This window comes from Aptenodytes patagonicus, chromosome 4, assembly GCF_965638725.1.
Source record: "Aptenodytes patagonicus chromosome 4, bAptPat1.pri.cur, whole genome shotgun sequence".
NCBI classification, from domain to species: domain Eukaryota; kingdom Metazoa; phylum Chordata; class Aves; order Sphenisciformes; family Spheniscidae; genus Aptenodytes; species Aptenodytes patagonicus.
Window position 1 is genome coordinate 79,012,217 of NC_134952.1, and position 21,653 is coordinate 79,033,869.

Sequence of the window (21,653 nt, forward strand, 5' to 3'; positions counted from 1 at the left end):
GCCAATGCTATGTTGTCCCTTCAAGCCCTGCGTTTCTGAAAATACATGGACAGTCATATTGTGCATTAACTGAAGGTCTTGAGTGGTCCTGAAGTTGTCTGGTCAATGCAAACAATCTGCAGTGATATCTTTGCATGAGTAACTGCCAACCACCTAATGAGGACAGAGCTAATAGAGTCGCACTCCACATCCAAGTGGAAAACTTACAACCTATCAACCAAATAAAGATGTGTAAAATAAAGGCTGATAGGGCTAGCACGATCACCTACAGTAGCTGGGCTCAAAGGAGCTTTTCAAAAGAATTCACAGTTGAAATACTGACAATAAAAAGCAGAAGCAGACATTATCACCAGCCTGCTCCTTGACTATCAACACTTCCAACAGCATAGTCAAAAACTGGATTGAGAATACAATGCACGTTCATCCAAGTTACTAGTCAGTAACCTACAGAGAAGATGAAGGTTCAGTTATGGTAAAGAAGAGCAGAGCTAAGTGCCCTCTTCATGTAGAGAATACCCCTATCGGAAATAATCTCTCCATCCTCTCACAGAGGTGTTGAAGAACAGAAAAAAAAAATTTTGCAAAGCTTCACATGAATGGGATGGGGGGAGAGGGGGATAAAAATAAGTATTGGTCACCACATGGTTTCTCAAACAAAAGATGCTGCTGATTTCCATTAATGAACCTTAGCTATAAATTAACAAAACTTCCAAATAAAACCTACTGAGATACCCCCTACTTCACAGTCCAGCTGTGCTGCTAATCTAAAATTATTTCAAGACACGTCCATCAAAAGAAATAAAAAAGATCACACTATCCTTTCTTCAAGAAGTGAAATTTTAGACTATGTGGTAGAAGAAAGTATTCTTTTTCTTACTTATTTCAGTTCTCATTATTCAGGATTTCTGTTCTATCGGGTGTGATTAGCTATTCCTTTCACCAGGAGAGATTTTGTGTGTGCATACATGAGAGCATGAGTGCGTTACGTTTATCTACACAGACACCTGCAAACTCTATTCCTTTAAGCTATCCATTTTCTGAAAGATTAAAAATGGCTTAAGCACATAAACAGCATACAGTAAACAATCATTTGTATACAGAAAACAAACACACTTGAGTATGCCAGAAATAACTCTCATCAGCTTAAATGCTCATTTTGAAATGAACGACGAGAAATAAGTGATCCAACTTGACTGCCCAGATGCACCCACCAGACAGAAACATACAGGTGCATTTTATACGATGTCAGCATATTTCACAGACTAGCATCCTAGACACCAAACTGAAGTCCAAACACTGTGTAGATTTTGTAAAGCATCTCCAAAGCCATCTGAAATCTTCAGACTTCCAGAGGCAAAGATTTAATTTGAAAGACACTTGAGCATCTTTTTACTCACCACAGTGAAGGTGTCCAAGTGACTTTAACTGCCCTCTACTAATTCCACACAGGAACCTTTTAATGGTAATACCGCAGTGCTGATAAACATTTATTAATGGTAATACACAAGGGCCAAACCATTTATTAATGATAATACATACGAGCCATTTAAAGTCATTTTTTTCCTCCTTGTGATGAAATATTAGGAACAGTGATCTTAAAATCAACTGATTCCTAGAGCTGGCAGTCCAGTAAGTCCCTAGTGCCTGCAAAGAGCCTTACTGAGAACAGTGCAGCTCAGTGAGAGTGACAGAAACTGGGCCTGGGCTGAAGGCAACCAATATAAAAAAAGGAGTATACTCAAGAAGAATACCTTTAAATACCTTTAACTTCAGTGGCAGTCGTTTACAAAGAAAGCAACCATGGAAGTCCCCATAAGAGAACACTCCTTACCAGCATTTGCTGGAAAAAGTCCCTTCGCTAATGCACATCTTTTAAATATTAAATCAATTTCCTCAAAAGCAGCATATGTACTTAATTACAACAGGCATCAATTTTGAAGGAAATGACGAAAGTCTGCCTTATTTCTTAATTCAGCTCATTCTGCTGGTTTTATTCTGGCTTTACATTTTTTAAAGTATGCACTTTTGTTTGGATTTCACACAAAACAAATGCACTTCTACATTCTCAAGAGAATTCTCAGGTCTCAGTATCACATCTCCTTTGAAGGGGTTGCACTGAATTGCAAAACTAACCTCAAGACTAGCTGCTGCAGAATGTAATTGAATGTGTTTAACTGCCACAAGCATTGGACCACTGCCGCAAAGTGGTAGGATTTAGTCCCTGATCTTCCAGTATCGCTCCCATCTGGAGAACGGGCATGGTACGGGGATCCACCTCTTCCAGGGCAATGCATCTCCCTGCAACTTTCACCCCCAGTGGACATACTCTCTATGACGCTGTTAAAATATCTGGTACTGGTTCCAAGTAAATATGAAGTAAACTTCAGCTGGCTTAAATGCTAAGATGAGCTTTTACTCACAGCTGCCGCAGAAACCAAGCTAAGAATGTAAAAGTGGCAGTTCACAGACATCAGAGGGAACTAGCTAACAAACATTCCTTGGAGCTGTAAAGTAAGTAAGATAAATAAATTTAAATTCTGAAAAGAAGTCCTGTCGTATTTCTCCAGCACGGTACAGAGGAGCTTCAGATGGATTGGAGAGATTCGTTGCTGTAAGAAACAGGAAAAAAATGCAGAATCTTTGTTTACCTAGGTCTGTGGTTTCTAAGTACCTACTTTTTACTACGTTCATTTGTTGACTCAAAGTGAAAATGGGAATTCACCCTTTTCTCTTTTTTTCCTGTCCAATGTGCAGATGGGGCACATTTTCGCTCACTCCATCAATCCCTGCCCCCTACGCACAAACTCACATTCATGCACCTAGCCAGTGGAAAAGAAAAAAGGGTTACTCATTAATCCATTCTACAAAGCTTTCCAAACTGAAATGGGTGGGTTTTACATCTCCAGCAAGGAGCAATATATAGGTAGGTACATAGCATACCTGAGCACAGCTCAAACTGAAGTATTCATCTTGAATAGCACAACTTTGCTCCTGGCACATCTTAAAACAAAACTCATCAGTATGGAGAGGATGATTATTTTCTGTATGCTTTTCTTCTGTTCCAGTATGGCACTGACTGCAGCTCCATACAAAATAGCAAAATACAAACAGCTTTTCAAGACAATTGAACTGTTAGAAACCACAGTGAAAGATAAGGTAAGCAAAGTATTTGTCATAATATTGAAATTATTTTCAAGCATTATGTATTGCTTAGAATGTATCTTGTGAGGGACACCACTTTCAAATGTTAAACTTTTCTAACTTAGATTTGTTTTATTGTAGGATGTCGAATTGCTGCATACACCAGAAAACCCTGTGGTGAGACTGCTTTAACATTTCTTTCGAATTGTATCAATTTGATTTTGTACTGGTTTATTCCATTGACAAATGGCAGATGCCGCCTTCTTCACATCTCTGACCTAGTACTCTTAATGCAAGCTAGACTGAATGAGAAAATACTTTGACAAAAGTTCCTTATTTCTGGGTGTTTATATTATGTAGTCTTAATTACTATTTTGCTATCGTGTGGGCATTCTAACACACCCACAGATTCAAATTTGTATGTATTCCGTTTACTCAAGAGATGGTGCTAAGAGTGAGGATTCATACAAGATCCAGATGAGCAGCAGTGCTCTTGGGGATGCAGGTTTGGGGAGTGGAAGTGCCTCCAGCTGCCATGAGCTCCAGCTGCACTGGGAGCATTGCTGAGCCGAACCCAAAGGGACCCCCCTTTCCCTCCCACTGATGCTAAATGACAAGAATGGCACTGTAAGGCCGTATTTACATAGCGCTTCCTCTCATACGCAGTCACACTGGTTTCTCTGAGACTATCCGTGTGCAAGGTTGTGCTATCAACGGGAAGATAAAACTGCATTCTGCAAGTATTCTCTCTGGATTGTAACTAGTTAAAATTATGAGAACAGGTCCCTGTGAATCCCTTTTTAACACAGATATTTATTTATTCATTATTTAATGCTGATATTTTGCGTGTTCCAAGGTCAGGAACTTCTTACATATAGTAAATTACACCAGAGTCACAGAAAGTGTGTGCATACTCGAAAGTGGCAGGATGCAGGATTTACCGTGAAATTAAATGCTAATAATAGTAACAACATGTCTTAAAAGCTTAGAAGGCAAACGCGCTCTGCTTTCTTTTGATAATCCCCAACATGCAACAAAGGTCTAGAGCTAGCCGTGGCTACTCCAATGTTATACTTCTCCTGTTATCAGTCTTAAATTTACCTGTAATTTCGATTTGTGAGCCCTCACAACTATTTCAGAAGGCAAACAATTTTGATCGACATATAAAAATGATCATTATGCATAGTTTTTTGAAAAACACCCAGAGTGTAAAGCTATTTACTCAGGACTGTAAACTCTCTTGCAAAATGACAAGAAGAAAGGAAAAAAACTCACCTCGTTTCACACAGGTTTTGTTAGCCTCCTCCTAGGCTTTACAGTTGGGTGCATTTTTTACTTGCCAAAAACATACAGAAGCATGACCAAAACAGATACATTCCTTCTCATTGCTAGAAACAACTGCAGTGCAAAAACCTAATGCACCCTAACTAATTGCTAGGGTTTTTTCATTAACACTCTTTCTAACTTGTGGTGTCAAAATGAAAAGGAGGAGATGATTAGCTGTCATTTTACTGCACTGTTTGCCACTACCTCCGAAACAAAGCAAATACAACTAGTGACTAATCGCTTAATCAGTTGGTTTTTTTTTTTTTTCTCTCAAAAAACATGGTCACCTCAGGAAGGAAGACAACAGTTCATTTGCAGCTTAGGGCTTTATAGTCTGACTCTGGGAGGTCCCAAGTACCTCCGCTGAAAACTAGAGGAGACAGAGAATTCACATATTTAGAAGGTACTAAGTTGATACAGGTTCAACCTCTGAAGAAAAACTTTAAAAAAAAGTATTAGTGTGCTAATAGTCATTATCACCAGCAACCACATTAACAAACTTTTCATCCTGCAGGGTGAAAGTTACATTTACTGAATTGTCCAAATACTAAGATAGGAATTACAGTGTGCCAAAGCTGCACTCAGGGTGATTAGGTGCAATCACACCCTAACGAAACTGGATTTAATAAAAAGTCTTTCATATAACTGTATTTCAAATATCAAAATATTGCTTCTATGTTAACCTGCTTATGCCAGATTTACATTTGGCCTTAAATACTCAGGAAGACGCCTACCTTTTATAACATTCAAAATTCAGTGGTTTATCACTATTTGTTTTGACTTCCTTGAGGTTCCTGTGAGTGGACTGTTAGCCCCAATTCAGTCCCACACAATTTCCTTCTACACTCAACAATGAAATATCTTTTTTCTTTAAAACAAAAGGAGGTGAGAAGTTTAAAAGCTCAGAGGACATCAACTCAAGGGAAAACATGCTGAGGCTGAAAAAGTAGTCTTAAGGCTGAAGTGATTCAAGACTGGAGGGAAAATAAGATCTATTGCTGGTGATTGACATTGCAGCTGAAGCCAGTGACACAATGCTGATTTACACTGCATCAGCATCTAACCCTGCGGATTGCTAATTCAGGAAGTGAAGGCCTTTCAGGCTAATCTGTAAAGTTTGTTTGAGTTAGATGCAGAGTACTGCTGCAAATTGCCTCTGATGCGAGTATTTCACGGTTGCCTAGCCCCCCTCAAGACATTACCAGTGGTCTATGCTTTTTAACGCCTCTTCATCAAAGTGCTTAACCCATCACAACATACTAAAACCCACAATCCTTGTGGTCCTCTGACTGTTGGCCTGCCTACAGCTAACTCAGCAAAAAAAAAAGGCAGCATATATGAGAAATGCTGGTTTCTCAGCTCATCACGGATGAGGCAGAAAATGTTTTCAGTTTCAGCTGGAAAATTGATCTCTTTAAAAACGAATGTTTTTTTTCCAGTAAGCAAGACTAGTTACGGTAAGAAGCTTGAAACAAACATAAATGTGTGGTTTTTAAGGAAAATAAAATGTTATATCTAACCAATATAAAATATTGCTATTAAAATTTGCTATAAGCAACATACATGAAGGATGCCTTGTCCTTCCCAAAGCAGCAAACTGCAGTGGCATCTAATAAACCAGATGAGATTCAGCTTCAGTAGCAGTTGGTATGCAAAACAGGGATGATGGCTTTGGAGCCTTTCTAGTATGCATAATCAGCACTTCTAAATGTTTCCTTCTTTGGAAAACAGAAACCAAGTTAGAAATTGGCTTCAGTAAACACTGCTTTTCTTTCTCTGTTGACTATAGGTTAGTTTAGGTGGTATTTTCCAGTTGTGCGCCTAGCGAAGGAAAACAGCCACTGTGCAGGAAAGGAGATTCTGGAGAGCTTGTAGTCTTTCTGTTAGCATCAGTAAAATTAATATGCAGCCGCACCATGAAAGGAGAACGGCAGGTTGCTTTAATTCCAGATAAGCAGCAGCAACAGAAAATTTGTATCATCAGAATAGATGGCTTCTTTTTCAAGTTAGATACAGATGGTGCTTACTTTCCTTGACTTAGGTTTAATGTGCACCTGAATTTAAAGCAACATAGTAAGACAATTCAAGCCAGGAGCCTCGCTCCTTATTCTGCCCCTCATCCTCAATCCCTCCTTTCCCCTTAGTAAGGTAACTAACTTACTTCATCACCTTTGTTTCCCAGGCTATCAAGTGAGAACCTTTCAATAGTATTTGAAAATATGCAGTTCTACATAAATTCTAAATGTAATTATTAAGTAGGTAATATTAGAAATGGCACAAAAATTAGGAATAAAAAAGTATATTCCCACACGTTGCACTGAGGGACAGTCCAGACTGATATTTATAATTTTTTAAAAAGAAAATACTCATGCCCGTGCTTGTGAAAACTTACTACATGTAACATGGTCTACACTTCAGTAGCATTTTCTTTCAATTGCTGTCATGATTAATAGCCAAGCAGACATTTTAGGCATTTACTTTATGAGGAAATACTTAAGTAATTATCAAAGAACAGGCAGAGTAAAGGTTAAAGATTTCTTGCGTATCTAAAACTAACTTTAAAAAAAAAAAAAAAAGAGTACCATTGAATCTTCTCAATTAATATCCCGGATACTTACTTTTGCACATGGACCACAACCTAACACATGCAGGAAAAAATGCTGCAACATTCGTTTCAGAACTGTTCCTTCTTTTCCTGCCCTAGGACGGATGCCTGCTCACAGCTGTGACCTGCTTCCAGAAGGGCACACTGAAACTGCAACCAAAAAACAGCCAAGTAAATTCTACATTCACCCAAACCATTAAAGTCTTGAAAAGATTCACCTTCAGCAACCCTGGAAAGGTAGGATTTCCTCACAATGCTCATAATTGTGATCATTGCTCCTTATTTTCTATAGCAGACACCACCTGCAATGGTGGAATTGTAGAAAGCAAACTTGTTAGAAAAAACTATTTCCCTTTCATTACTTTGGAAATTAAAAATGTCTGATTTTCCGCACTTCTGGGAAAGGTGTTCACTCTGATCCCATCAGTCAATTGCATCTCTGTACTTGGCAACCACACGATGTGCTGGACAAAAGGACAGGGATTACTGCAAAACATGTGAACGAAAGGTGTCATTACTATATTCTTTCCCTTTCTGAAATAGCCTGTGTCTCAGCTTTTCCATTTGTAACAGGCTTTGACTACAACCCGCTTGATTTTTCAGTAAGAAAGCCTGAAGTATTATTTATGATTCTGATGCACGGTTTAGAAGTGGCATGATTTTCTTTATCTTCCAGCAGTGTGAGTCTTCATGTGAATCTTACGAGAAAAAAACCCCCAAAGAGTTTTTGAAGAGCTTTGCAAAACTCATCAAACAGGTAACCAGAGTTGATTCCTCCTGGGTGCTTTTTGACATTTTGCAAACAATTACAGATATCCTTATTTTATACTATTGCTAACAATATGTTGTTTTTACAGTTATTCAAGGACTAATATAGGACACACCAGAGCTGAAGGCTACTGCAAATCTACTATTTAAAGCAGACACTATGTTATTTAAGACAACATGAAAAATGTAAATATTTTCCATTGCTACTATGCTGTGCTGTGTGTGTGTGGTAAGTGAAAGCTTCTCCCAAAATATTAAGGAGTCTTATTTGGATGACTATTCATAAGACAGATGCTGTTTTGAAGGTGATCCTAGCCTCACCTTACAGTGAAAATTAAATTGTAATTTCACAAAAATAGGTTCTCTTAAGGGACTTAACTATCACCTTCTGCTGAACTAGAAATACATGAGATGGCTACTCCTGTATTTTTGCTTTGGTCTTAAATTAATCTCATACAGACAGAGGCTTTGAAGCCTCAAAAGGTATCTGCTTGGACTGATTTCCTTATCTACAATAATACCACACACACAATTTTATTTATAAGTTCTTCAACTGTATCTTAGCTAACTATGGAAAAATATCCTGCATTTAACTGTCTTATAAATACTGGCAAAACATTTACAAATCATACTGCATGGCATGGGTCTGACCTGTGTCCACCTTGAAGTTAATGGCGCATTCGCCATGGGTTTCAATAGGGAGAGGAGTAACCCACATGCTCCAAGTGGAGATACAGGATTCTGTGGAGAAAACCACATTTCAGAAGATGGAATTCCACCTAGACTCCTTCAACTTAACATGATAAAATACAGCAGAGGCATGACTGGCTGGTACGACCAGCCACTGCAAAAGGTCCAACAAATATAGTAATTGATGATTATTCAGAGTGAAGCAGCTCAAATGCATATTGCTCTTTCTCAGAAGACAATATTTTACACTCATATTGGTGTACCATTAACACTATTCCTTCTCTCTACTCTTGATTAATTTTAACGGTTTAAGTTTTAATTGCAATTTTTTCTTTAAAAATTGTCAAGTTTTTTGTTATGTGGAAACCTGCCTGTACAGATTCTGAATCCTGAACATTTCTGTGGAACTAGGGCCAGAGATACCATTGAAACTTTTTAAAATAAAAGTGAGTATCATAGCACTTAAAACTAGTTTTTAGCAGCTTAATTATATACCACCATATTCTGCTTGCAATGATTCTGTACCTCTAGACTCTTCCGTCTGAAAAGTAACTGTTAATTTACCCCCAAACAGATATTAGCCCCACATGAGGAAACTTATCTTGGAAGAGAGTGTAAAGCCTTCCAGTAAAAATTAACCTTTCATCTAATTTTCTCTCTACTTAGTAGAAATGTGGTATAGAGAGGAAACTGGAAAACTAGATCTAGTTACAATGGAAAATGACAAGCTTAGTTACCTCCAAAAATAATGAGGTAGTGTTAAAAATATTTCCATTCCTACCAATGTCAGCCTAAAGGAAAACTAATACAAAAAACTTTTTTCCCTCCACGTTTTCACTGTCCTGAAATGTGAACCTCCTCAAAAACCTATGTCAGAGGAGGAAGGAAGATCCTCAAGGCAACAATGAACCGAGTTTCCACAGTGAACTCTCCTTGTTTCTGGTGATGACCATTCTGATTTAGATCATCTTTTTTTCTTGTTTCGTTTCAAAAACCGCTTTTCCTCTGAGTAATGTTCTCTCTCATACCTCCATGTTTCCACATTACTGCATGAGAATTAACATTCTAAACATGAACTACCACTCATATGTAAGTAATGAAGCTACTAAGTTTAAAATGGTGTTCTGCACCTTTTATCCCCATTTCTCTGACTTTGCTACCCATGAAGTCCCTTCATCACCAATTGGTAAGCAATATGCAAAGCTGCTGCTGTGACTGCAATGGATTTTAAAGTTACGGAAGTAGAGAGTGTCAGGGTAAAACTTAATTTCAGATTTGCATAAAAACAACTGGGAAAATATTAAAGCAAGTTCTGCAATCCCAGAGTACCTGCTGCTGTTTACACAATGTTACACTTAAATTTTTATGGAGGAGTCTAATTGAATGCCTTTATCAAGAACGAAGTGCTTTTTTTGGTGAGTCCTAGAAGGCCAACCAATAAAACAGCACTTTTCATTCACTTCCATGGAATATTTGCATGTGGAGAGTTTTGGGGAAAAGCTTTATTTTTGTACAAAGAATATAGTGTGTATTTTTTGATTTGTAAATGTCTTTTCCAGTAATTTTCTAAGTGCGTTCAAATCAGCATTCTAAAAGAGCCTGTTAAAATTCTTGTTGTGCAGATGGAATGTGATTAGCGTGCCCTAACAAAGAGAACATTGTACATTAGATATTTATTAGTAATCATTATAAAGCATTGAGAAGTAACTTTTGTACCTGGGATGGATGTTTTATGACAGAAAAGCAATTTCTTACCGGAATGTCATAAGCTAACTAGTTACTCCTGCCTACACTGGAACAATTTCTGGGTTTTGTACACGAGGCAGCATGTAATGCAGTAAGTAATGTAGCTATTTCTGTTTAGTGACTTGCTCCACTGTTTTTAAACCATGGATCTTATCACACCAAGCATAGTGCTAAAGGGGTTTTTTTGTTGTTTTAAACGTAATATACTCATTTGTTAATTGAGGCTATTTCTTGTACCTGAAGAACAACTTAATTCAAAATGCTCATTCATAGGATTCAAAAAACTAGTGAGAAACTGTAACAAATGTAACTTAGAGGGTTAATTGTTCTGAGATCTTGCAGAAAACTGTATTTATTGGACAATCCAGTCCAGATGTGTATGGGGAATATTAATCACAAAATTACCACAGCTGATTTTCGTTAACACCACACTTCAGGGCAGTGTCAGCACAATCACTGTGGGCAACTTTGTATGCTTCAAATACACTCTGACTTACATGACGCTGAGGCCTCGTGCTCACTCTTTGATTTGTCAGAGTTATGAAAGGTTGAGTGTATTATTCAGGGTGTGTTATTTGAATCCCAAATGAAGAACAGGAAACCAGTGAATGACAGATCAGTCTTCGAGAAGACATCATCTTGTTCTTCGACACTGTTCTCAGGAGAAAAAATGAAGACGCCCCAGGAAGAACCTGTGACCCTAGGAAGGACTTAGTTATCACAATTCCGGATGTGTACATCATCGTGACTTATTTTTACTTGTAAGATGAACTCTCTTTGTACTAACTGCACCCTCTGCAGAAACAATGTATGTTTCATTAACTGAGTACACAGAGTAAGCCGTAAAAGCTCATTACCTCCCAGGGAGGTTTTACAATATATTTATGATTTTAGTCATAAGTGCCCTTTGCAGGCACTTCAAGATGTGTTTTAGCATGGTATATACAATTCTGTATAATATTTACTTTTCCTGAGAAGATTCTTTATTTTTATACCAATTGACTAATCTAATTTAATTATTTATTGCATTTCTGTGAATGGAATGTTCATACTAAGGACTATGTGGTCTGATTTATTTATACGCCTGTGGTATTAAATAATTTTAGCTACTACGATTTTCTCTTGTTCTTTTCTTTAAAAAATTCTGACCATTCCTACCCTGATAGTGGCCCATAAGACCCCTCAGTGAACTTTATTAGCCTACACTGTCATAGATTTTGCCAGTTCAGATCAAGGACATGGTATACGAAGTTTATCTTCCCCCTCTTCTCATATAACCGTTAAGAAGGGGTTGTTAATTTTTTTATTGTTCCCATCTCATTTGAAAATCTTTTTTAAAAATTGGCTTTTCAGGCTTAATAAATTCCTTTGACAAACTCACGTTCAATCACGTTACCTAGATTTCTTTACACTGACATGAACAAAAATCAGGTAACTCTGTTTTGAGTCTACACAGAATAAAGTCAAACACCTGAAAGCGTATCTCTAGAAGTAACAATTATCCAGTCTGTTTTTCACTGTTCTCTCTCCTCATCTTACTTTTCTCTTGCTTTGAAATGTCAATCCTTTTTCCCATCCCAATTTGATAGGATGTGTTGAAGTTCTCAAAAAATGAGTATTTTTAGCTATTATACTTTATAAGGGTAGCTATATTTTATCTTTTATAAAAATGCCTGTTCCCTAAAATGTAACAAAAATGCACTTTGTTCCAACAAACAAACACAAAGCTCTAACAAAACCAGACTAAACAGTTGAACAGCTATTCCTTCCCTTTTCATCTGTTCAGAAAACACTGACTCAAATAGTATCTCTTTCCATTATGTTTCCTGTCATCACACATGTGCATTTGTTTGGCCTGATTGTCTTAAAAAAAAAAAAAGAAAAGAAAAGAAAAAAATCCTTCAGAAATAAATAAAAACAAATAGGAAGTGTCATAAAACATTGGAGACTTCAGGCACAAACTGCTCCTACATCCGGGACAGAGGTTGATGCGCAGGACAATGCCACTATTATCTCTCTCCTAGCAGACAAGCAGTCCTGCTCTGCCCAATAGGTATTTTCCTCTCAAAAAAAAAGAGCCAGCAGACTGACTCCCAATGAGCTGGATGTGCCAGCTGCCTCCTGTTGGCTCCCAAATAGTTCAGTGGTGGCGGACACCTGAATGTGCAGCCTAGATCACCCTGTAAAAGTTTTTGGAGGGAAGGGCAGAAGGATAGGGTCTAATCCAAGCAATCCCTCCTATCTTTGCACACAAGAAACCACTGGGAGTCAGGTATGCTGGGATTCACCCAGAGTTAACTATTAGGCAAATCTGAGCCATCTGTCCACTCAATGAAGAAAAGCAGACATTCAGAAACAAGTCATCCCACTCCAAACTAGGTATAGGTGACTGGAAAAAAACCATAGGGAATAGTTCTCACTCAGGTAACTACATATGTGATGCCTATTATTAGATATGATGAGTCTCACTCAAACTACCTAGGATTTAGATGCAAGCCAAAATGTTCAGAATACTTTCTGTGGCTGATGCAGTGTCTCCAGGTGCGTATTTGCTAAATACACTATAGCCTCTCTTTCCTGGTAGAACACATTTAATTTTGCACATATACGCTGCTTTTATTTCTTACTTGCATCTCTCAGTATTTCCACCTACAGGTACAATCACATTAGAAAGTACAGGAAAGAAAATATTTGGAGTAGACATTTTTTTGCTTTTAAAGTCTAAGGAAACTCAAAAATAAATACAGATTAAATATGTAAGTATGATTTCAGAAATATTATTAGTGGCTGATCTAACAGTGTCTCTGCTGTGGGCAACTGATAGTGCGTACGTATCTTGACACTGCGCTGTGGGAAGCAAATAGACCCTGAAGCCCTGTGGCCAGGCTACTCTGTCTTCCTAAGTACATGGTTCATTGCCCAGACATATTCTCGTAACTCCAATTATAAAGCTACAGACCTCATAGAACCTGAAACAGGTTGCACAGAAGCTTTAACAGAAGGCTTTAGGCTTCTGGTACATTCAGAAGTATTTGCTGGAGCACAGAGGATACACTGTGCATCGTACGGATATGTGCTGGTGCAACAGAGAACAACAGAGCCTCCCAAACCAAAGACAATTGTGCTAACGCTAGAATAACTCAACTATTTAACTCTGCTGAGAAGTCTAGGCACAATTTTGCCCAAATTGACCTAGATATCTGTGCACTGACACTGCTGTGTAGATGTAAAAGAACTCCCTTTCAGAGCTGTTCCACATCTCAAATATGTTGGTTTGTACTGCATAGAAATGCCATGCTCTTTCTCTCAGTAAGTTTTTTTTTTACACCCCCTGCATATTGTCCCAACAGCTGTGGGGCGGGGAACAAAACAAAACTGTCCTACAGTTTTCTTGCTTTGCACTTGTGCTGATGATCCATGTTGTAAAAGGAGCAAAGGTGAAAGAGAACATCTCCTATTCAAACATCCTCTTTGTCCAAGCTAATGATCTGAATTGCTGTACTGCCACCTGTTGATAATTGTATAGAAATTCAAAACAGTTCCAGATAAAAAATAGGTAAGCTGAATCATTCTCATGACAGTATGCTTTGAGATACACTACAGAGATAATAACAAAGTTCTTTACTTCCCATTTAGTTTTCCCTTTTCCTGCTTACACAGCTTAAGACTTCCCAATATTCTTTTCTTGTCCAACTGTGTTACCGCTGTAACATTATGAAGTGTATGTTTAAAAAGCCTGGAATGAAGGCACCTGAAAAACTACTCAAAAAAGTTTCTATTTTCTAGGCTTCAGAGACGTCAAGAGCCAAAAAGATGGGGCATTCATACAGAATAATTTGTTTATTTCTGATGGAAGCGTTGTTTCTCTGTTCTCCCATCTCCTTTTCTACCTATTTATGTATCACAGGACTCCATCACTTCAGCATCTTTCTTGCATACTTTTTCCACCACTCTTGAACAGACCCAAGTATCAGCAACAACTTACAGAGGATGAAGGGTTTACGTGGTAACTAAAACTTCTGAAGGAATTAGAGAGGATGAAGATTGAAAGTATGGCAAGATGGAGTCACTCAAAAAATTTAAAGTTAGTTTAAAATTAAGGTAAGACAAATCACCTCAAATCATGAATAATATGCACAGGTCAAAGCATACTACCTATACACAGATGTTCTGAGGCTAAGTTAAGGTCTCTCTATTTCCTTTTGGACAAGAGCGTCTTCACTGGGTTTAATACAGTTTAGCTCGTGTACATTGATTTCACATCATTAGATGGCTTATTTTTCCGAAGAATCACCTTCAAAATAGAACTGAATCAAACCTGGCTCACAGGTCATGCCACTTGGTGTTTATCCTGACATTGGCTTGTAGCCCCAAGAAGTAAAGAAGTTTGCAGTGAAGCTGACAAGGATAGCAGCTACTTGCAGCGTCGTCCTTGGACGGTAACGCTCCCAGGTGTAACAAAATACCCAAGACAATAACCTTTAATGAATACCTCCAAAACTTCTGGAGCAACACTGATTATGATAAAGATTTATATGCTGTGGCAAGAGAATACAGATGGAGTCCTTAAAACTCATTGCTGGTACCAACTTGCCAACAGGTAACAATTTATCTGTACATAGTCAACTGAGATCATCCAGAACACCTCTCTGTATCGTCTGTCTGTTGAACTTAAGACAATCCTCCTAAATTAGGGACTTGGTAAGGTATGCAGTGAATACACTTCCTGTTCTTATTGCTGTCATTAGAAAGGAATAAGATTCCTACTTCTGAATGTACATAAACACCAAATATTCACCATACCCTGCCTTTAGGCACCTTGCCATCTTTATGTCCAGCAATCTTCCCTGTGCTTGCTTGCTCAAATACAGTAGCATAGTGATGTCTTCTGTTCTCTGTTCATAATTCCTAACAGTTAACCTGCTTTTCTGACTGCTCCCGAGCCATGAGTTGACAATTTTGTGCAAGTATCAGGTTACCCAAAAGTCTCATTCATGTGTGGTTATGTCCAGCTTGGAGCCCACTGTTTTACATGTAAAGTTAGGATTTCCCCTGCACAGACACATAGACATGACTACCTCTATCAACACTGAATTTCACCATTCTTTTGCCCAGTCTTGCAAGGTTTTTCCAGAACTTCTTATGCTCTGCCCTTGTCCTCACTGCCCTACCATGAGCAAACTTTCCTAAGGTAATCTCTATTAAACGAATTGCATTACAATCAGTTCCGTTTTCTGTTTGTTATCTTTCAACCAATTAGTCTCCCATGCAGTGACCCTCCTTTTAAGTCTACTGATGCCTAGGGTTATTATCCTTCAGGGAGGGACTTTGTCAGTTTTTGAAATCCACGTGACTATGGAAGCCAGATCACCTTTATTCATACGACTGTTAATCCTTTCAAAGATTTCCAATATACTTTGTAAGGCAGGATTTTTCTTTCCAAAAGCCACAGTGACCCTTCTTAAGCAGATTACATTTACTCAGGTACCCACTAATTCATGTTTTCTCCTCGTAATGTCTACTACCAGCTTTCAGTGTGGAACCTCTTTAAAACGTCAGCTTTCCATTCATCGCCGCCCAGTCCTCAGCTATCATGGCAGTTTAGAGTGAGAGGTTACATGCCCCGCTTAGCAATTCAGCTATTTCAGAACTCCCGGGCAAATACCGTCAGCAGCCTGCTACTGTTTGTTTTAAAACGATGTTCCACAGACTTTTTTTTAGCCACTTCAGTTCCTGAGAGATCTTTTGATGGTTTCCTCATGAAGAAAGTTGCCAACATTCTGACTTTATTCCAAACTGAAGTTTTTAGTTTCTTCTACAGAAATAGTTAATTAGCTTGCCTTTGATAGCCTTATCCTCTTTCATCAGTCCTTTCATAGTTGATCATCGTCTTACAAACACTCTTGGAGCATTTCCTGCTCCTACGTTTAAAAGAAGATTTAGTATTCATTTTTGCTAGATGTTACCTCAAACTCTTTTTTAGACCATCTTTTATTAATTTTTTTTACACTGTATCTGCCAGTTTATCATCCTATTTTCTTCATTTGAATACATCACCAGTTTTCTGAGGGATGTCAATAGCCTCCCTTACCACGCCAGTTAGCCTCTTCAGCTTCTCCTTTCCCTTTGTAAGAGGCTGTACAAATGGATGCTGTTTTCGTGTTCCCCTTCATTAACTGTCCAACAACCTATCAGGATTTCTCCTGCCCCTTTTAGTTACCTTGTAAAGAGCTTTCTCATTTTTATCTCTTTTCACCTTTTGAAGATGACCTTCTCTCTACCTCTCTCTGCTGTTTCCTGTCCCCATTAAAACTCTCCATGCCCATCCTTGATTCTCCGTTTTTCTTCTTCCTATTCTTCTAATTTCCCGTATTTGTTCTCCAACCCCAATTCACTTTCTTCCTTCTGTTATGCTTCCTCCAATTTCCTTTCTGTTTTCAAGGATTTTCAGACACTTAACACGGTGCATAAACATCAGCTGTACAATTCCATTAAAACTGAAAAATAGTTGAACATAACTTTATAAGGGCCACTAGACATTAGCACTAAACTCCTTATTCATCACAGTTGCTGTTTATCAACCGGTGTAAATTCACACAAGAAAAAATACAGCTCATGAATTCATGGCAGCCTCTCTAGGCTGAGTATCAAAGGATCATCCACAGGAGAACATCCTTACAACAAGGAAGTCAGAAAGATTTTCATTTTTAAGCCACAGAAGTGAGGGGACCACTCACGAACCAGATGTAACAGAAGATACCCTATGTTTCATATGAAGCTTATCACAACAGATCAGACAAATGCTTTAACACTGTGACAGAGCAGCTCTCTCCATCCTCCCTTAAAACCTTAAATGTACAGACAATGAATGAAAAAGCGGTCAAGGCCAGAGCCAGTTTAAATTAAGACAGGGGCTGAATGGAAGACAGTATCTGCAGGGAGTGAAATACAGAAACACGTGTGAGGTTGGCATACCAAATCCAGCATTTCATCAAATCGAGAAGCAACTTACGACTGCCTTTATGGATGGCAAGTAAACACACCGATGTGAAGACCAGATCATAGCACAAGAGGGCAGCAGGCAACTGAGAAAGGAAAACAGACCTTCTCCCTCTCCCCCTCCTCCTCCGGGCCCCGCCCCAGCTTTTAAAAAAATTAATCTCATCAACCCTCAAATGTAGAGAAATAATGTCAGAAAAGGTAACTTTACTAAAAAGAGCTAAAATGCTCCCATTTCTGAGAAAGAATTAATGATCAAAAGTTATAAAGTTGACTTTTTCAATACAAACTAAGATACTTCAGGGTTCGGTGAACGCCTCTTTAGGAGGAAAATCCAACATTTACCTGACAATGGCCCAAACTCAGTGAAACAGATCTGATCAGTCCTGAAGATAATTTTCTTTGATTAAGAGGATACTGTCTGCATAGACACTATTAATTCCAATAGGTCAAAAACAGGGACAAGGAAGAATATTAGGAAAAAAGAGAAAACATTACTTTATGCATTAGGTGTTTATAAAGTCTACTATCATTGTGTTTGAGGACCACATAAATAATTAATCTCATCAGTATTATTATTATTCCCTATTTTACCAACGGGGAAATAAGTCAGGCACAAAGTAATTAGATGGCTTTCCCAAAGCTTTAGATGAACTCTGGATCATAGGCACAGAGTGAAGCAAAATGACGCTAATGAATCCAGTCCAGCACCTTTACCAGACATGTATGAAGACACGTAGGCATGACACCCAGCATGCACGCACCCATCCTCCTAACAGCTCACCTAGTATTTTATGAATGCTTTTCACAAGGGCATGAGACGCCCCGTTCAGACAAGGTGCACTTGCTAATGGTGAGGCCAATTTTAAATTCAGTATCTGTAAGGAAGTAAGCTGGAAGTTTCTACAATATTTTGCTCCCTCCCACACATATGATCTCTCTTTTCAAGGCTGCTTAAGAAATGGAGTATATAAAGACACCAGTGAATCAAGTCAACACAGCAAGAAACATCTGACTTACCTGCTGGTATATTAAAAGCAACATCAAGAAAACTAAAGGCTCTTTGCTTGGGTTCTGTGAGCAAAGAATACACAGGAAACCCGAAACACCCATCGCAATTTACTCCGCCACTCAAACATACTCTGTGGTAAGACTGAACATTTTTGCAGTGTGGTGGAGTTGGTTTTTTTGGTTTTTTTTTTTTAAGAAAGAAGTTCATTTTGTGGACAACTGGTATTTTTAAGCAAAAATATCTTGACATCAAATTTACTTAAACTAAAAATAGGCATAAACCTACCTATGAAGTTCTAGAAGAGTTTGTTGGTGGTTCCATGCTGTGTTCTCTTTAGGCACAGTTCAAATGCCATCTACTTAGTAATTGCTGTTTCCTCTTCCTATACTCATTTCTTTCCCAATCTTAATTTACTCCATCCTAATTCATCCTTTCACTCTCTTTTTCTTCTACCCTCCTTCTCTCCTTTAGATAAAGCCAGTTTAATGGTGCATGACATTTACAACTCTCTTGCATTAACACCATACAGGACAAAGTACTGGCAAATCTTGCCCCGCCTTATGTCACAGGTCCTTTAATAGTCAGCAAAGCACTAAAATGGTCCGGGTTGCCACTACACTCTGCTTTTATAAAAGGCTGAAAATAGCACGTTACCAGTACATAAAACCTTTGCTCTTGGGATACTGAAGAGCTAGGAAGAATCGGTATCATTGTTGCTTCTCAGCTAAATACAGCCTGTTAATTACAAAATGGCAAAAGCCATTCCTATTTTGGAATCTACTGATGAAAGCTCAGAAACATCAATGCCACACTGTACCATTAGGAGAAGTATCACTTGAAAACAAATATACATATAAATCACAAATAACAAGCAGAAAAATGTACCGGCTCTTTGCTATCCCTGGAAGAATTTACACTTCCCTTTTAACAGTTTCTAACACAATTTCTCTCTGATAGCAATGACGAGTGCCAGCACAAAGAAAGGGCTAATTTTTGCAAGGAAACAGCTGGCCCACAGTCAGTCCAGAGCTAGAAGATAAGGCAGGGAGCTGATGGCGCAGGAAGAGGTAGGAGAGCTCAGTGGTTAGCAGGACTCCCTCGGAGTCATCACTAAACCTGCCCTCTGAGGGGCTCGGTGCTGCAGTGGCCACCCTTCCCATAGAATCATAGAATCATTAAGGTTGGAAAAGACCTCTAAGATCATTGAGTCCAACCGTCAGCCCAACACCACCATGCCCACTAAACCATGGCCCTAAGTGCCTCATCTACACATCTTTTAAATACTTCCAGGGATGGGGACTCAACCACTTCCCTGGGCAGCCTGTTCCAATGTTTAACCACTCTTTCAGGAAAGAAATTTTTCCTCACGTCCGATCTAAACCTCCCCTGGCGCAACTTGAGGCCATTTCCTCTCGTCCTATTGCTTGTTACTTGGGAGAAGAGACCGACACCCACCTTGCTACAACCTCCTTTCAGGTAGTTGTAGAGAGCGATGAGGTCTCCCCTCAGCCTCCTTTTCTCCAGGCTAAACAACCCGGGTTCCCTCAGCCGCTCCTCATAAGACTTGTTCTCCAGACCCCTCACCAGCCTCGTTGCCCTTCTCTGGACACGCTCCAGCACCTCGACGTCCTTCTTGTAGTGAGGGGCCCAAAACTGAACACAGTGTTCCAGGTGCGGCCTCACCAGTGCCGAGTACAGGGGCACAATCACTTCCCTACTCCTGCTGGCCACACTATTTCTGATACAGGCCAGGATGCCATTGGCCTTCTTGGCCGCCTGGGCACACTGCCGGCTCACGTTCAGCCGGCTGTCGACCAACACCCCCAGGTCCTTTTCCGCCAGGCAGCTTTCCAGCCACTCTTCCCCAAGCCTGTAGCGCTGCATGGGGTTGTTGTGGCTGAAGTGCAAGACCCGGCACAGAGCGCTGCTGCTCTCCTGGCCGTGGAGCACTTGGCCCATTTCTGAAATACTAACCTAGTATCTGCAGCTGAACGCTACTTCTGAGCATTCCTTATCGGCTTACTGTCTCCCTTCTTGGTGGACACATGATTTTTGCTTGAACCCTCAGTCTCTTCAGGTGTCCCATGTTCTGTTAGACAGCTGCTACACTCTACTCTCCCCCTAGTTTTTTCAGCCCCTTCCTTTACAGGAATATTTTTAGACAAACGTACGTGATAAAGTTTTGTTTGGTGAGACTAGCTTCAGAAATTCTTGTTCCTTTCCCCATCCTCATACACTCTTTGATTTACTCAATCCTAACCCTTCACTGTTGTCTTAGCTGGGCAAGTGTAACTGAAACTGCTCTTCAAACCTGAAATGATTCAGGTTAAAAACAGCCTTGGATCCTCTGACAAAAATACTTTGGGGGGGTCTTTTTTTTTTTTTACCGATTCTTTCCATATTCTGGTTTACACCATGGCCCTACAAAGAGCTGAACAAATACCAGGTAACAACATGATCTGGCAGTAAGAATTTTTTATGGCACTGAAAAACAAAGTACTGGGCACCTATTGCCTCAAGCTCCTTTTCCACCGGTGTTTCACTGGGGCAGGGCTGGCTTAAAGCATTCCCACTTCTGCCGCTTACCAGCCCCGAACAGTTGCATTTTTTTGCAGGGGATGGTGTTTGGGGGAGGGCAAGGAGGCAAGTTATATTCGATCTGGGTCAGTTCTCTGGCACAGACACATGCACTGCCCCACCACATGAACTTGCACAACGACATGAACTTGCACAACAGCAGAAGCAGCCAGAGGATGGGAACAAGAATCAAGCGTCAGGAGGAAGATGAGCCCAGTCAGCTCAAGGAGCTCCAACAGTCGCGAGGTCGCTGCCCCGGCCCGACACCCATGGCACCTACACCAGGTTGGGCTGCTCGCTGCAGCACTCAGCACAAACACAGACAAGAACCTCACCTGGATTTGTTAATGATTAACCAATAACTGCCTTTAAAACATGTCCTTCTTAAGCATGCATGTTCTGCATCATAAGACATAAGACTTAAAAAGATGTCGTACAAGGCAAACTCAGAAGTAGACTGGGCTGGGAATTTTTCAGTGAAATGTTTTTCCACTGAAGGATAACAATTTGTTGAAACTGAAACTTTTCTTTGCAACTTTCACTGAAACAGTCTGACAAAACTTTAAACAAAAAAACATTTCTCAGGTCCAGGATGGAATTTCTATAAAAAACAAGAGCATGTGCACAAGAGCAGAGCAGACAGCAGGTTTCTGGGATGGGCATTCACCAGGGAAGTGACTGCTGGAGTTGGGGTCCAATCCCTGCTCTGCTTGATTTGTCTTCTCCATTTGGACATGCTCCACCAAGATGCCAGAGGAGATGCCTACTCAACAGGCTTTTGACTGCTAT

General features: G+C 39.5%; 1 protein-coding gene across 1 annotated transcript; it reads left to right on the forward strand.

Annotated features, from left to right (window-relative positions):
* Positions 1–3,021: 3,021 nt before the first annotated feature.
* On the forward strand, positions 3,022–21,226 carry IL21 (interleukin 21). The gene is made up of 6 exons (XM_076337546.1): positions 3,022–3,156; positions 3,283–3,318; positions 7,172–7,309; positions 7,749–7,829; positions 15,916–15,942; positions 20,903–21,226. The coding sequence occupies exons 1-6, from the start codon at positions 3,022–3,024 to the stop codon at positions 21,224–21,226; spliced, it is 741 nt and encodes a 246-aa protein (XP_076193661.1).
* The last annotated feature ends 427 nt before the right edge of the window (positions 21,227–21,653 follow it).

What these genes read in the sequence shown, in the direction of transcription:
- IL21 (XM_076337546.1), top strand. Translation starts at nt 3,022, where the DNA reads ATGGAGAGGATGATTATTTTCTGTATGCTTTTCTTCTGTTCCAGTATG. An exon ending in CCTTCAGCAACCCTGGAAAG is followed by an intron (nt 7,310 to 7,748) that starts GTAGGATTTCCT and finishes TTTATCTTCCAG; the next exon opens with CAGTGTGAGTCTTCATGTGA. An exon ending in TTGCAAAACTCATCAAACAG is followed by an intron (nt 7,830 to 15,915) that starts GTAACCAGAGTT and finishes TTAGCAATTCAG; the next exon opens with CTATTTCAGAACTCCCGGGC.